General features: G+C 36.6%; 1 protein-coding gene across 1 annotated transcript; it reads left to right on the forward strand.

Moving 5' to 3' along the window:
- The first annotated feature begins 2,228 nt into the window (after positions 1–2,228).
- Positions 2,229–13,994, forward strand: LOC107715627 (butyrophilin subfamily 1 member A1-like). The gene is made up of 7 exons (XM_016521783.1): positions 2,229–2,286; positions 8,724–9,074; positions 9,180–9,452; positions 9,712–9,819; positions 12,609–12,653; positions 12,938–12,964; positions 13,453–13,994. The coding sequence occupies exons 1-7, from the start codon at positions 2,229–2,231 to the stop codon at positions 13,992–13,994; spliced, it is 1,404 nt and encodes a 467-aa protein (XP_016377269.1).
- The last annotated feature ends 1,792 nt before the right edge of the window (positions 13,995–15,786 follow it).

Here is a 15,786-nt window from a genome sequence, read left to right on the forward strand (position 1 = left end):
TCTACTAATTACTTTGTCATAGCTCTAAACAGTTTCTCTTTTCCTTCTTTCCCTAAATCAGACCAGACCCCTGTACTGCAGGATAAAGCTGAATGTGCCAGCGCTGGACAGGTTTTTAATGGTTTTGGGCTGAGCAGGGAGGCCCTGACAGTGCTGCTGGATCTTCTGAGAAGTGAACGACGACACGGATGGGGTGCCACAATCCAGACCCTAGTGTTTATCTTCTGTCTGGCCAGTGATACATCATACAGAGTGGTCTCCAGAGTGTTTGACATGCCTCGTTCCACTGTCACCGCAAACCTTTTTTAAAACAAAGAGCAATAGAATTTTTTTAAAAATGTAACCACTGTATTTTTAAATTAACCCAATTTATTGAGACAAACAACAAATATTTTTTGTTTTAACAATCAAACACAAAATTAAAATTAAACAAATATCTAATTTTTAATATTTTATATGCAGATTAAATAGGTCTCAAGGAATCTTTTGGCTTGTCTCCCGAGGCCACAGGAGGGCGCAATGAGCAAAATAATGCAGCACACGTTTCATCACGCCGCGTGAACAAAACCATGTCTGCATTTGTGATCGGAGAAATGACAAACAACAAGCGCTACTCTACACTGCTCAAAACTCGCGTTTGAATCGTCAGTGGCAAATCCTTTAAAGCCTGATGTAAATGCAGTACTGTAACATCTTTCATTCGGCACCTTCATATATAAATATTTTTATATGCGTTCAATATGTGAGTCTTTACTATGTTTTGTAGGTAAAAGGTTTAGTTTTTGGAGGACATCAGTCCTGATTTCAGTTGCTGTTGTGCTCAGTGTGACTGCTGGAATAAAGATAGCTGCGTCATAACAACAGAAGTCTGTTTTCTCAAACTTTAGGTGTAAATATAAAGTATACAATTTTTTGTGTTTATAAAATAAATTCTAAAGGACTGAAGGGGCTAACGGTTAAGTTTTGAATAAGTTGGTTTCAAACTAAACTTCAGAACCTTCTTGAATTAGAATTATTTTTTGTTATTCTCTCTTCCAAACAAAAAAACTCAGTATCATCACATTTTTTTTTTACAGCTGTTGAGAAAACACATGAACACAATAAAACCACACTGATGTATGTTCAAACAATACAACTGCAGGAAATGTATGTGAACCTATGGATTTACCATAAAACAAATGCGTAACTGCAATAATCAGGATTTGTATATAGAGCCTGTGCTTTAGATAGTATTGCATATTTAAAATTAAAGTATTTTTCAGTCTGTGTCAGTAAACAACAGTTGCCCATGTGAAAACTTATCCCATATAGTGTGACAGTGTGTTTCTGTATGTCTTTTCCTGGGTAATGACAGTGAAATATTTCACAAAATATCAAATTAACAAACACTGTTTAATCATACGAAGGAAAATGAGTTAATTACAGTGCAAGTGCGAAAAAAGGTAAGTAAAATTGCAGTTATTGCTATTAAAATATTACAGATCTGAAAGCAGGAGATTTAAATGAGCTCTGTTTAATTTCCCACATTCATAATTGAGCTCATTTATGATCATTTTAGAGTGTATCGTTTTTAAATCCTAGAATATAAACTGGATACAATCCCCAAATCATCAAAAACAATGAATATATTATTTTTTCTTAATGTCCATTTGTAATTTTTTACTCGTGCTCAATAAATACACAGTAAAAACATTACTATTGCAATTTTCATATAATAAGGTTCAAAAGTGAAAATGTCACATTTTGAGTTATCAACAATTTGAGTCAAAAATTGTTACTTATTTGAGTCATCATTTAGGTTAAGTGACACACACAAAAAAGAAATACTAAGCCAGTAATGATAACTTTACAATCTTCTTATGAATTCTCATATCAGCAGAATGTATTCAGACACTCCAGACAATTGTGAAACAGGATTTTAAAAAATGGAAAAAATGTCAGTAAATTAATTTCTAGCAGCCGATTGCCTGAATTTAGATGTACAGATATCTGTATCTGTTTGTGCATGTGTGATAGTTTATGTTGTGCATTTCTGCCAGTTTAAAAGTTTTCCTATAACATAAAATGATTGTACTGTGTGTATATGAAATGTATTTGGTAAGTGTAAGTATTCTGAGGCGAAACACATGTTGACTCACACAAATGTTAACTCATTATTTTGTGAGATTCTGATGATAATACATGCTTTCTCTTTTCATATTTTTCTTGTCATCTCTTGTCATTTAGAGATGAAGTTCATTTGTTTGACGCTGCTGATTATTAATGGAATTACAGATTTAAGATCAGGTAATGATTTATTCCTTTTGAAGAGCTCTTTTTAAAGAGATTAAATGTGTGTTTATGTGTAAAAGAAATAGGGATGAAGATTTGATAATTATGCAAGGAATAATGTACAGTAAGTTATTTGTACAGTTATTTTGAAATGACAGGCTCATTGTACATTATCCCACTTATTACATGTCTACTCACCAAATAAACAAGTCATTATGATATTGATATAGAACTGCAGAACATTACACGTACTGTATGTAGAAAACTATAAGCTTTCAGGATGAGCGGTCTGTTATATAATGATGCTTGGATAAAGAGATATATTAGATATTTACAGCTGATCAGTTCTTCAATAGACCAATCAGTTTTTTTTTCCAGAAAGCTATGCAATAATAGTTAAGTGCAAACCTTAAAACCTGTTTTACATGTAAATGTGTGGAATGAGGAAAAACGTTTCTTAGGACAAGTGTGTCTCTTGTGTTGTTTCTGTTGCCAGTTTATCACAAGAGATCACGTCCAATGTAGAGAAAGAAGAGTGGGTCATTGTTATGTTGCCATGAAGTCAAACACAATGTGTAACTGTACACATTGTACAACAACTTTTTTTTTGTCCTTTTGGAGGTTGACAGCCACTTGTAACTGTCCAGTAATGTATGAAGATGATACGAAATATTTCCTGTTGTAAACAGAAAATCATATATTATTGGAGGGTAAATAAATGACGCCTCAGTTCAGATGTTGAGGTGAAGACACAAAACCTGTGGGACAGCACAGGGTCAATTCATATGTACAAATTATGCTTACCGTGATTCACACTTTAAAAGTGCATTAAAATAGAAAAAAAATAGGCAGACAAAGTCCAATACAGAGAACATGGAAAGCCATAAAAAAAGTAGTCAAGTCAAGTTTAATTCCCCACAAATATAATGTGATAATGCACTGTGAGAAGGCTGTGGGACACGACCAGGTTATTTTTGTGTTCCGTAAGGGGTAATAGAGCCATCCTCTTGGGCCTCACCAATAGTTCTGATTCCAAAAAAGTCAGGAGGTTAGTGTTCTGGGTTGATTACAGAAAATTAAATACTGTTACTTACAGTGAGGCCTATCCCTTACTAACAATTCAGGAAATTCTGGAATCCCTAGAAAGCACTGTCATTTTCACGCTTCTAGATTTGAACAGTGGCTATTGGCAAGTCAAAATGGATCTAGAAACCCAAGACAAAAATTGCCTTTCTGTCCTTCTTCTTGTAAAAAAAATAAATAAATTTGGTAATAGGCTTGTTGCTAAAGTCTGAAAATCCAAGGAATGATTTTTTGCTGTGGGATAATAGGGTTTTAGATGAGATATGTGTATAGTACACAGACCCTCTCCTGTTTCTTCCATTACAACCTGGTAATTCAAAGGACAGATTTGCCATACAATCCTATAAGGACCTTGCCACTTGGTGCAAGTTTGAATGAGAACTTCTTTTCTGCTGGAGAAAGAAGGTGAGAACGCAACCAAACCCAATCACTGTTTTTGAATTCAAGATTGCATCACTTCTTATCATAACTCCTTTGCTGTGGGAGTTTTGCCCAAAATGTTTGTGACACGTTCTTTCATTTCATGGAGTTGAGCAAGGTTATTACATACTGGTGAGTTAGGAGGAATGGTTTGTGGTTCTAATACCAGGCTCCAAGGCATCTCTGAGTGGACACCAGTAGATGGAATTTATGAAGATGCTGGTCCCAGTGGTTGTGTTGGGTCCCTACATAAGAAGCCACCATTTGACAGTGTCTTATTAATCCTTTCGGGGACATTTGTTTGGGGTGGTAGGCTGTGGTAAACTTTTGGGTCAAGTTCTAAGCCCTACAGGCAGGGGCGTAGCCATCATTTCAGAAGTGAGGGGGACAGAAATCCTTTCGGGGACATTTGTTTGGGGTGGTAGGCTGTGGTAAACTGTTGGGTCAAGTTCTAAGCCCTACAGGCAGGGGCGTAGCCATTTGCATTATTAATTACATTTGTAATATTTTTCCTATATTTTCGTAATATTCAGATCTTCTCATTTTGGTTATGTCAAATGTAATAATACCTTTTTTTTTGGTCTAATCGACGAGTTTTTTTTCTCATCTCTTACTTTTAATTGGCTAAGAAATCAAATACCCTGCTGGACAATTACCAATAATTTGCATTATTAATTACATTTGTAATATTTTTCCTATATTTTCGTAATATTCAGATCTTCTCATTTTGGTTATGAATAAAATCCTCTTCATAGACTATCTTTTCTCTTTGAATTGAAATCAAGATTTTTTTCACACTGGCCCCTAAAAACCTCTACGTTAACACACTTGCCCAAAAAAAGTGCGGGGGACGAATTTAGCTTTTATTAAAAGTGGGGGGACACTTCGCCTGCACGCCCGGCGTATTCTACGCCCATGCTACTGGTCTCTGCAAAGATTTCTGACACAAATAGCAGTGCTTGGTCAGACAGAATGTAGTTTAGGACTCCCCAATGAATGATTATTTCTATGACCAGGATTTGTGAGATAGACAGAGCTGTAGCTGTCTGCAATGGAAAAAGTTCCACCCATCTGGAGAAATAGTCAATAAAGACCAGTAGATAAGAATTTAGCTAGGAACTCCGGGGAAAAGATCCCATTATATCAACACAAAGCATTTCCCAGGATTTTGTTACCAGTAGGGTTTGCTGTAACTTCCCAGCTAGTTTCTTACCCTTTGGTTTGTTGAGCTGAAAAACGGAACAATTCCGGACATACTTCTTGACATCCAAACTTATATTAGGCCAGTAAGCAAGAGATTGCAACCTTCTGAAAGGTTTGCATCTACCTAGATGACCTGAGAGCGGGTCATCATGAAAGAAACTCAAAAGCCTTGCACATAAGAAGTTGAGTATCCACACCTGGTAGATGGTACGTTGTGGTAGCTGGAATATACGATAGACTTTGTCCTCAATAAAGGCCAGAGTAATAGAGGAGTTGACTATATTCTTTCCATCATCCAGAATAGATAGATACACTTCTTGCACTTCTGCATCCTCTTGTTGGACTTTCCATACTCCATTGTCAGTAACAGGAAAGACAGATCTCTCCCTTTGGTGGATATTAATACTATGGCACAGGTTGACGAGTGAGGTTGGTCCGCTGGAGCAAGGGAAAGGGCATCTGGAACTGTATTGTACTTTCTTTTTCTGTATTCTGTGCCTAGGCCTCTCTACTGGACAAATACAGCTCCAAGGCCAATATCACTAGCATCAATGTTAACCACAATTGGTAAGTCGAAATTAGGATGTCCTAAGCTCAACAAATGCTCCTTAAGGGTGTCAAAAGCAATCTGACATTCAGAAGTCCATTTAAACCTTGCTCCTTTTTATTTCAGGGCAGTGAGGGGTTTGGCTATTTGTGAAAAATTAGGTGCAAACCTGTGATGTCAGCCTTTCCCAAGAAACATTGAAGGGATTTCAGATTTGAATGCACAGGAAAGTTGTTGAAAGCTTGGGTCTTCTCATAGTCTAATTGAATGGCGTCAGAACAAACCACATGACCGAGGAATTTCAATAAAATTGTTTTATTGTAATGGATTGACACAATTAATTTGGGGTGCCAAGCAGGTGATTATAACCTGCTAAATTTCTTCAGTCTTTTAGTCAGTAAACCCTACAAAGGATTCGTACATTTAGAGGAATAGAAATACTTTTCTTAACATGTATGCATGCATATGTATGTACTTGATTGCACAGACACCATTTAAACTGAGCTGGATGATGACATCACTGAATTCAATGATGAACTGCCTTTAACTGAAAAATGAGTGTTTACTATTGTCATTTTGCATTATTGACACACTATTTTCCTAATTAATGCTGTACAGTTGCATTGACACAATCTGTATTGTTAAAAGCACTATATAAATAAAGGTGACTTGACTTGACTTGTATGGGGGAACTATCAACACACAAACAGCAAGACTTAATTCATATAAACTCTTAGTCATTTTTGAAAAGGAAAAAAGATTCAATGCACAGATTCAATTCCAATTCCAGTTCTGGAGCTCATTTAACATAACAAAAACATTTCAACAATTCAACAAAAAGTTACATAATTCAAAAATGTAATAAAATTCAGGTCATTCCTTGACACCTCCGATACCTTGGGGTGTAAACCACCAATTTCATAATTAATTAATTTTGGTTCACATGAACAATGGGTTCACAATTTAACTTACAGTATGCACTCAGTTTCACAGTCCATCAGTCCATATGCACTCAGACCTTTAAGAATCCTTGAGTCCAGTCAAACCTGCATTTTGCAGACCAGTTGCCAGTGTGTGCAGTTCGGAAAGATTTCTTTCAGCACTTAAAAGTAATGAAATTGGCAAACCCACCATAAGAATATAAAAAGAAACCATACTTGTTTGGTTCAGTCAGTCATCTGTTCTCTCTTTTCTTTGTAATCATCCAGCAAACTTTCAAACAATGTCCATGCATTTCCAAGAAGTCCCTGAATTTTTCTTTCTACCTCAAAGCATTCAAAGCATCTTGAAACATGCAGGGGTTAACTTCCCACACCTTCTTCTACTTCTTCTGGCTTTTTATGGCGGTTGGCAAACAAACAAAAGGTGCATTCCCGCCATCTACTGAGCTGGAGTGTGGTTCATTGATGGAACAGGAAGAAAGACTTAGCTGTGAAAAAAAAAAACAATTAAGGAAAATACCACTAATAATAAATTGGATTCTAAATCCTCTTAAACAGATGCACCTTTCTTAAATATTTCATTAATGCTTTATATACTCTATAACTTTCCAAGTCATTATTCAACAGTTTTTAAGTGTAATATTTCCTATCCCCATTTCTTTGAACTCTTCCACCAGAATTATCCTTTCATTTTGATAAGCAGTGCAATATATTAATACATGCTCTACAGTTTCCGCTAATCCACATAGACTGCAATTCCCAGACTCATGTTTGTTCATTCTATACAGGGAATAATTAAGAGCTGTATGCCCAAGGCGAAGTCTGGTAATGATTGTGTCTTCTCTTCTACTGCCTCAACTTTCTCTTTCACCACCAATTTTATTTTGAATCTGATAAAGATGTCTTCCTCTTTCCTCCTCATTCCATTGTACTTGCCATTTGCCTTTTATAGCCGTAATTATAGCCTTAACGTCTTCTTTACAAAGTGGAATATTCAGTTGTATATAAGATAATTTCAGCTCCTCCTTTGCTAGATGATCCACTTCCTCTTCCCACACCTTCCCATTGTCCAAGGCATTTTATCTTGGCCTGCCATCTTCGCCCTCTGTTAAGCCATGTGTTAACAGAACATCATGTGCCTCAGGGCCTCATGTGACTCAGGACATCGTGCATCACAACGTTTGCCATTTCTACTGGTTTAAGCAGTTTTTCTGAAACAGAAAGTGATTGTAGATGTGTATGAAATGTATTTGGTGTGTGTAAGCAAGTATTCTGAGGCAAAACACTTGCATGTTAACACCATTCTGTGAGTTTCTGATTATAATGCATGTTTTCTCTTTTCATATTTTTCTTTTAGCATCCGTTTTTCTCAGACATGAAGTTCATTTTTTTGACGCTGCTGGTTATTATTGGAATTAGGGATTCAAGATCAGGTAATGATTTATTCTTTTTAAAGAGATGAAGCGTGTCTTTATGTGTTTACGTGGGAGGAAGACATAATTACACAAGGAATAATGTACACTAAGCTGGTCATCGTCTGGCTAAATGGGGTTAATTCTGTACATTTTCCCACTTATTACACATTGCTTACCAAATAAACAAATACATCAACATGAAATATTGATCAATAAGTTATCTTGTAAAAACTGTAGAGACAGAAAATATCCATGAAGTAAACTAGAGATGAAGTAAAATTTAGAAAAAGACAAGAATTTTGAAATGTATTTTAACTTATCTTTAAAACTCATGGACCGTCACACATGTTACACACACATTTAAAGACAGAGCTCACCCAAAAATGAATAACCATACATTGTCATCTTTTACTCTAAAATAGCAAAGAAGCATAACGACCAGCATATAGTTAGTTACCAGGGCCTGACACAAAAAAAAAAAACGATATACCATCTGACTATAGCTTATTTGGAAGGAACAGACCAAAACTAGGTCATCATTATCGTTTCACTGTAGCCCTTAAGTCAAACATGATATGTTATGATCAGTGAGACGAGAAAGATAAAGTTGTGTCGTTTCAGTTTCAACATTAAACCTGAATTGACACATCTAAGTGTACTGCTCTTATGATTTGTTTGTCCTTTTGGAGGTTGCCACTCAGTGATGTATGAACATTATACAAAATATCTTCTTTTGTAAAAGGAATGGAAGGTTTGGAGAGTAAATAAATGAGGACACCTCAGTTCACATAATGTAGTGAAGACTCAAAACCTGTTAGACTTATTCTCTTTTTCTTGTAACAGAGCAGTATGAAGTAGTGGGTCCTGCAGATCCAGTATTTGCTGTGGTTGGTGAAGATGTGATTCTGCCCTGTTCAGTCAAACCCAACATCAGTGTTGTGGACATGAGAGTGGAGTGGTTTAGATCTGATCTGAAAGACTCAGTAGTGCATCTCTATGAGGATAATGAAGACAGAAACACAAATCAGAGTCAGTCCTACAGAGGGAGAACAAAACTGATTCATCAAGAACTACAGAGAGGAAACGCATCACTCAAACTCGCATCAGTCCAAGTCTCTGATGAAGGAATTTATAAGTGTTTAATTCAGTCCAAATCCTGGTCTGTTGATGCCACTGTTATGGTCAGAGTTGAGGGTGAGTAAACCAATGAAAACTATAATTTAATGAGTTTAGTCTTGATTAATTTAGTGTACATGTTGCTGTTTTATGATTCACTCAGTCAATGTTCTTCATCTGTAGCTGTTGCAGGAAGTCCTCCAGTGATCACTGTAGATGGATTTGATGATTCAGGAGGGCTTCGTCTACAGTGTGAATCTGAAGGTTGGTATCCTGAGCCTGTTCTTGAGTGGCTGAACAGTGAAGGAGTCAGTTTGAGTTCAGAAACTACAGACACACACAGAAACACAGACGGATTCAGTGTGAAACACACTATCACTATACATCACAGTGACAAGATTCACTGCAGAGTCAAACTGAGACATCACATGCTGGATACACAGATTATCACCTCAAGTAAGTACTGACATTTTTGTTCCTGTACTTGTTTGTCATGTTCTCGTGGTATTTTTGATTCAGTAAAAAAAAAAAACGATTTTCCGCTTAGGCCATTAAGTTAAAAGCACAGCAGCATTAGATTTACAATAGTTTTGTATTAACAGTATGTATGTACAATTAAAAATTGATCATTATATATTTTAATTATATATAATGATTATATATTTTAAAATGTTTGATTTACACAGTGTGCTTAATTATGTGTTTTTTTTTGCAGGTAATATGTTTAATTTTTGGAGGACATCCGTCATCCTGATTTCAGTAGCTGTTGTGCTCAGTGTGAATGCTGGAATACTGATAACTGTGTTTGTTAAAAAAAACAGAGGTAAATTCTTGTTTTCTTGTTATTTTATATAGTTTATGTAATTAAATTAGATCGCCTGTGAATAGTTTTCACGAACAATGTCATGAACAATGTTAACTCCACCACATCTCAAATTAATGTTTGTGTTTAATCCATGATGGCAGTTTTAAACAATATAAAATGAGTTTATGTATGCTAGACACTTGTTGGCTGGTTGCCTTGGTTGAACAGATGTAGGCCTATAGATGTATTCCAGAAAGCAAGGTTAGCTTACCATCACGTATACGCTGAGCTCTCAGTTGATTTCAGTATGAATAAAGGATCGTCCTCACGATCCTTCTGGCTTTTGGGGTTTTAAGCAGGAAAAGTTACGACAGGGATAACTGGCTTGTGGCAGCCAAGTGTTCATAGCAACGTCACTTTTTGATCCTTCGATGTTGGCTCTTCCTTTCATTTTAAAGCAGAAATCACCAAGTGTTGGATTGTTCACTCACTAATAGGGAACGTGACCTGGGTTGACTGAAGAACCGCATTTTCAGATATTTGGTGCATATGTTTGGCTGAGGAGTCACTGGTGCGAAGCTACCATCTGTAGGATTATGATTGAATGCCTCTAAGTCAGAATCCACCCCTAAAATTAACGATACAGCGGGACTTTAATTGGCCTGGGATAGTGAGGAGAGCCTCTCATGACCGGACTGGGATGCCCAAAACTTGCTTACTCGAGGAATGCTAGTCCCACGGTTATCACATATGACTAGGGCCACTGCTGGCCAAATGGGTGCCCTAAGCAGAATTGTACTGAAACTGAGCTAAAACATGTGCAAAATCAAAACAAACACAGATGAACCCTGACATTATCCCTCGTTTCAAGAAGGCGACCTTATACCTTAACATCCACAAAAAAATAAATAACAGTCCAACAGAGGAGGACAGGAGGGGGCTTAGGTGGGGGATGCCAAGCAAGAACACGGGACAGGCAGGGTCAAGGGAGAGATAAAGTTGGGAGTGGCCTGGGTGGAACCCCTAGCAGGATGACCAGGACATTGACCCACACTGGAGTTGAGGGAGGAAGGAGCCATGGTGAGGCATGGCTGCAGGAATTAGGGTGACAATTGACTGAGACACAGCCAACGGCAGTGGAGTCCAAGGGGGAGCCATGGTGACAAGCAGCTGAAGTGAAACCAGGGCACTGGAGGACTGACGTGGATCTGGAGGAAAGGAGGAGCCCATCAGAGCCGAAGGGATGAAGTGTAGATGAAGGCCAGGAAGTCAGTTGTGCAGGCAGAGTGACGACTGACCAAGGCAGAGCAGGAGGAACGAGGAAGCCCAGTGGAGCTGAAGGAACGATGGTCCAGGTGGAGCTGAGGGAGCGAGGAGTCGTCAGGTCGACAGGCCAAGGTGGCGCGAAGGGTACAGAGGTTCTGGGCAGAGCTATGTGGCCGACACTCTAGGGCTGAGCTGACGGACTAACCAGCTCAAGGCGGATCCATGATGTGCTGGACAGATTGCTTGAGAGGAGACGCAGTGCTGATGCGAGACAGTGAGCGGAACAGGCAGAGGCGATGGGAGTGGGAGGCAGGGTGGGAACACAGACATCAATAATACAGTGCTAGGTGACAAAACAGGCTCGGTGCACAGGTAAACAAGCATGACACACTCAATTTTGAAGTCGATCAGTGCTTCAGCACTTCAGAAACAGGAACAAAACAGCTGGGTAAAGTGCAACGAGAACTAACCATGAATTAAATGAAACACAGATCTTAAATAGACAGACTAAACCAATCGAAATGAATAGAAGGTGTGCAAGTAAATCAAACGATAAAAAACCATGTAGTAACAGATGAAAACCAAAGTACTCCGGAGCAGGTTATGTTCAGATTGCTATGGCTACTTGCATACCCTTAAAGGTGCCTCCGGTTTTTGGAACCGAAAACTGAGTTTATCTGCTTACTTACCCTTAAACATACCCGTGTATGTCACATAATCTGCTTTTTGTAATACCCCCCAGTTGTATATAGCCTATATATTTAGTGCTGTTTTCTCATGTTTCATTATGAAATTTGAGAAAAGGAGAATAAAACATGAAGAATTTTTTCTTTATTAAGTTATTAATTTATTATTCATTTAAAGTCAGTCTCTTAAAGGGGTCATATGATGCGATTTCAATTTTTCCTTTCTCTTTGGAGTGTTACAAGCTCTTGGTGCATAAAGAAGATCTGTAAAGTTGCAAAGACTAAAGTCTCAAATCCAAAGAGATATTCTTTATAAAAGTTAAGAGTCAACCACTCCTACCTAAAACGGCTCGTTCTAACACACCCCACATGTCTACGTCACGATGTGAGAAGATTTGCATAACGCCGCCCAAACGTTCACGCAAAGAAAGAAGGCGTAACTTAAAAATATTTGGCTGCACAACTGTTGATAATTCTAATAATAAATCAGCATATTAGAATGATTTCTTTTTCAGACCGATGAGCTTTGTAAAAATCGACGCGTTTCAAAAAGGCGGGGCATAGAGGAGAAACAATAATGTACAGTATGTGGAAAATAATGTGTTTTTTTAACTTTAAACCGCATAAACACATTTCATTACACCAAATACACAAAATACTGTTCTTTTTAGCAGCATCATATGACCCCTTTAACAGACTCTGTGTATTACTTTTGTGTATCTTGGGTCCTGGTCAGCATTTGTTTGTATATTGTATATTTATTCAGTTAGCAGATGTACATAACATGCTGTACATGGCTTGTTCTTTGTTAGAGTTATAAAAAAAAAAATTCATCTTTTTCTGAATTGTCTTTAGAATGTGATCAACGTTTACAAAATCAGAAGATGATTATATTACAAGGTGAATTTGTTTATATGGCTTCATTAATATATTCATTTATTAATTTTGAATTGTTGGAATGAATGAATGAATGAATGAATGAATGAATTAATTAATTAATTAATTAATATGCTGTGTATTCATATGTGTACAATTCGTTAGATTTAATTATAAGATATATAAACGCTGTAAAGTCTTCTTGGATTTTTTTGGATCAAGTGGTGATTAAAATTATTGATCTCATTATTGATTTAAAGATGAATTCTGTTATGAAGCCGTTATAACTTCGTACTTTATGTTTTTAGAGATCACACATTTAAGAACACACACAGGTGAGTAAAAATTACTCCTGTTTAATAACATAATTATTTATTTTAATAATTAATAATTTAATTTAATAATTCTATTTTCCCAAATTCATTATTATGTCAAACATTTTATGTGTTTGGGAGTTTTGTATAATGCACTGTATAAATGCAATCAAATGATTCAAATCCTAAATGATCAAATGCAGTTTTAGTGCCATAAGAGAAAACTATATATTTAAATTTATAAATGTTTAATAAAAGAAAAGCAAGACAAACAAATCAACAGGCAACAAAATGACACACAGAGAAAACTCAAGCACATAAAATAAAACAGCAAAAACATGATCAGAACAATTAGAACATTAAACATTACATTTATTTACAATTATTGATGTATTTTTTTATTCCTGTTTATCTTGTTGTAAAGTTACCATAATTCCTATTAAAAAAATTAAACATTGCATGTATTTTATTATACTCATCTGTAAAGCAGATGTTTCTATATTTTTCAGCAGGGGATGTGATTCTGGATGCTGATACGGCTCATCCACGTCTCATCGTGTCCCGTGATGGGAAACAAGTGAGAGATGGAAAGACACGACTGGAAGGAGTGGATGGAAAAAAAGACAGATTTAATGATTATCTTGGTGTTCTTGGGAAGGATGGATTCTCCTCAGGGTGTTTTTACTATGAGGTTCAGGTGAAGGGGCAAACTGAGTGGGATTTAGGAGTGGCCAGAGAATCTGTTAACAGGATGGGCTTGACCGTTGTGAGTCCTATGATTGGATACTGGACTGTAAGTCTGAGAGATGGGGAGTGTTGGGCTCGTAAGTCTCCACATGTCTCTCTTCCTCTGAGTGTGAATCCTCAGAGGGTCGGTGTGTTTGTGGATTATGATAAGGGTCTTGTCTCTTTTTATGATGTGGAGGCTATGTCTCTTATGTATTCTTACACTAATCAGTCTTTTAATGAGAAACTCTATCCATTTGTTAGTTTGGGGTATCTGAGCAATGAAAACTCTACACCACTGATGATCTGTGATGATTACTACTGAGATCAGTGACTGAATTTGTGTGCTGAAATAAATGAAATAAAAGGAAATACAATAATAGCAAGAGTAATAGCAATACATATTAAATATTATTTACACTACCAGTTAAAAATTTGGACATTTGGATAATAATGAAAAGCATCACGAAGAGCTTATCATACAGTTAATGTCACAGTCTTCAGCTGGTGTGCCCAGGATGGCCACCAAAGGACACTGTGTGTTGGTGTAAGCACATGGCTTGTGTCGTGTTTGTTTGGTGTCATGTGCTTTCTCCTGTCGATTGTCTGACCCCGCCCATCTTGTTATCTGTTTATTGGTTCAGTTGTCGCACCTGTTGTCCCTAATTACCTGCCCTACTTATTAGGGGTTGCACCGACTAATGGACTAGTCGACTTCAATGCTCTGCCAGGATGCTTTAAGCTTGACGTCGACTAGTCGCTGGTCCTATAGAGGGCGCAACAGGATAAGAAGTCTGAAGAACTTCCACATTTACGCTCCGTTTCCAAACAGTTCAAATGACAAATAAATGCATACTCTGAAAGCGCTCCACAAGACATGTGTGATTATATTAGGTAGAATTAATTAACACACGCAATCGCTCTCACTAATGCATTCATATTAATGTAATCTTTACTGTGCTGCTTTATCTGTATCTGATTTAGAACGAGCAGAAATCTGTGAGAAATATAACGACCCAAAGACAAAAGAACTGATAAAAATTAGCTCATTCTGCGCCAATGCAAATGTGCGCGCGCTGCGCACGTTTAGCTTGCTTTAAAATTATGGTTTTTATTCGTAAGTGAGGGTCCGCGTACAGAGCGCGTGACGCAAATTACATCACCAAAATAGTATGCGCATTTGTATAACGAGTGGTTCCCTGCATTATTTTAGGAAAATATTTTGTGAAGTGTAATTTGTAAAATGTTTTACAGTACTGAGCTGCTGCAATGGAGCAGCTCTAATGCGCCATTAAAATGAACAGTGAAAGTAACAAAAGCTTATACAATACATTTTAACAGGTATAATTAAGTGTGAAAATTACTGAAGGAAATATCTGTTTGATAAATGAAGCCAACTGACATGATTCTTATTATTTTGTCTCTGTACCCAATATTTGTAAAAAATGTGAAAATACAGGTATCGGTATCGGCAAATACCAAAAATGAAAGTATCGTTATCGGACTCGTTCTGAAAAAAAGTGGTATCGGTGCATCCCTAATATATATATATATATATAGCGAATGCTGTTTCCTCCTGTCTTTATTCTGGTGAGTTTGTTTTTATTAAATAATTTAATATCAAGTCTATTTTCATCCACAAAATATTATATTAATAAATTTTAATATATTAATATCATATACACTGTGTGCACAATTATTAGGCAAGTTGTATTTTTGAGGATTAATTTAGTTATTGTACAACTACAGTGCTCTTGGTCAATCCAAAATGTTAACAAACCCTCAAACCTGAACATTTAAGTAGTAAAAGTGAAGTTTTGGCGTTCTTAAGAGAATATCTACATGTACACCGTTAATAATTTTGTGTATATATTAGGTCTTGTAGTTTTTAGTTTTTACTCTTTAATCAGAAAACATAATGGCCTTTGTATTTAATGTTTCTGTTGTCTAAATTCTTTGTTCTCTGGTCTTTATTTTGAATTTTCTTCAGAACATGATCAACTACTGAATGAGAATAGAAGAATACAAAATGGTGAATTTATTAATTCGTTATTCATTTAAAGGGGTGGTTCACTGTTTTTTTTTTTTTTCTAGGCTTGATTGTGTTTATGGGGTGC

Source organism: Sinocyclocheilus rhinocerous, unplaced genomic scaffold (assembly GCF_001515625.1).
Source record: "Sinocyclocheilus rhinocerous isolate Xijiao unplaced genomic scaffold, SAMN03320098_v1.1 scaffold239, whole genome shotgun sequence".
In the NCBI taxonomy this organism is placed as follows: domain Eukaryota; kingdom Metazoa; phylum Chordata; class Actinopteri; order Cypriniformes; family Cyprinidae; genus Sinocyclocheilus; species Sinocyclocheilus rhinocerous.

Excerpts from the sequence above, each read along its gene's own strand:
- LOC107715627 (XM_016521783.1), top strand. The coding sequence starts at position 2,229 with ATGAAGTTCATTTGTTTGACGCTGCTGATTATTAATGGAATTACAGAT. Across the intron at positions 12,654-12,937 it reads GAAGATGATTATATTACAAG|AGATCACACATTTAAGAACA; the intron begins GTGAATTTGTTT and ends TTATGTTTTTAG. Across the intron at positions 12,965-13,452 it reads ACATTTAAGAACACACACAG|CAGGGGATGTGATTCTGGAT; the intron begins GTGAGTAAAAAT and ends TATATTTTTCAG.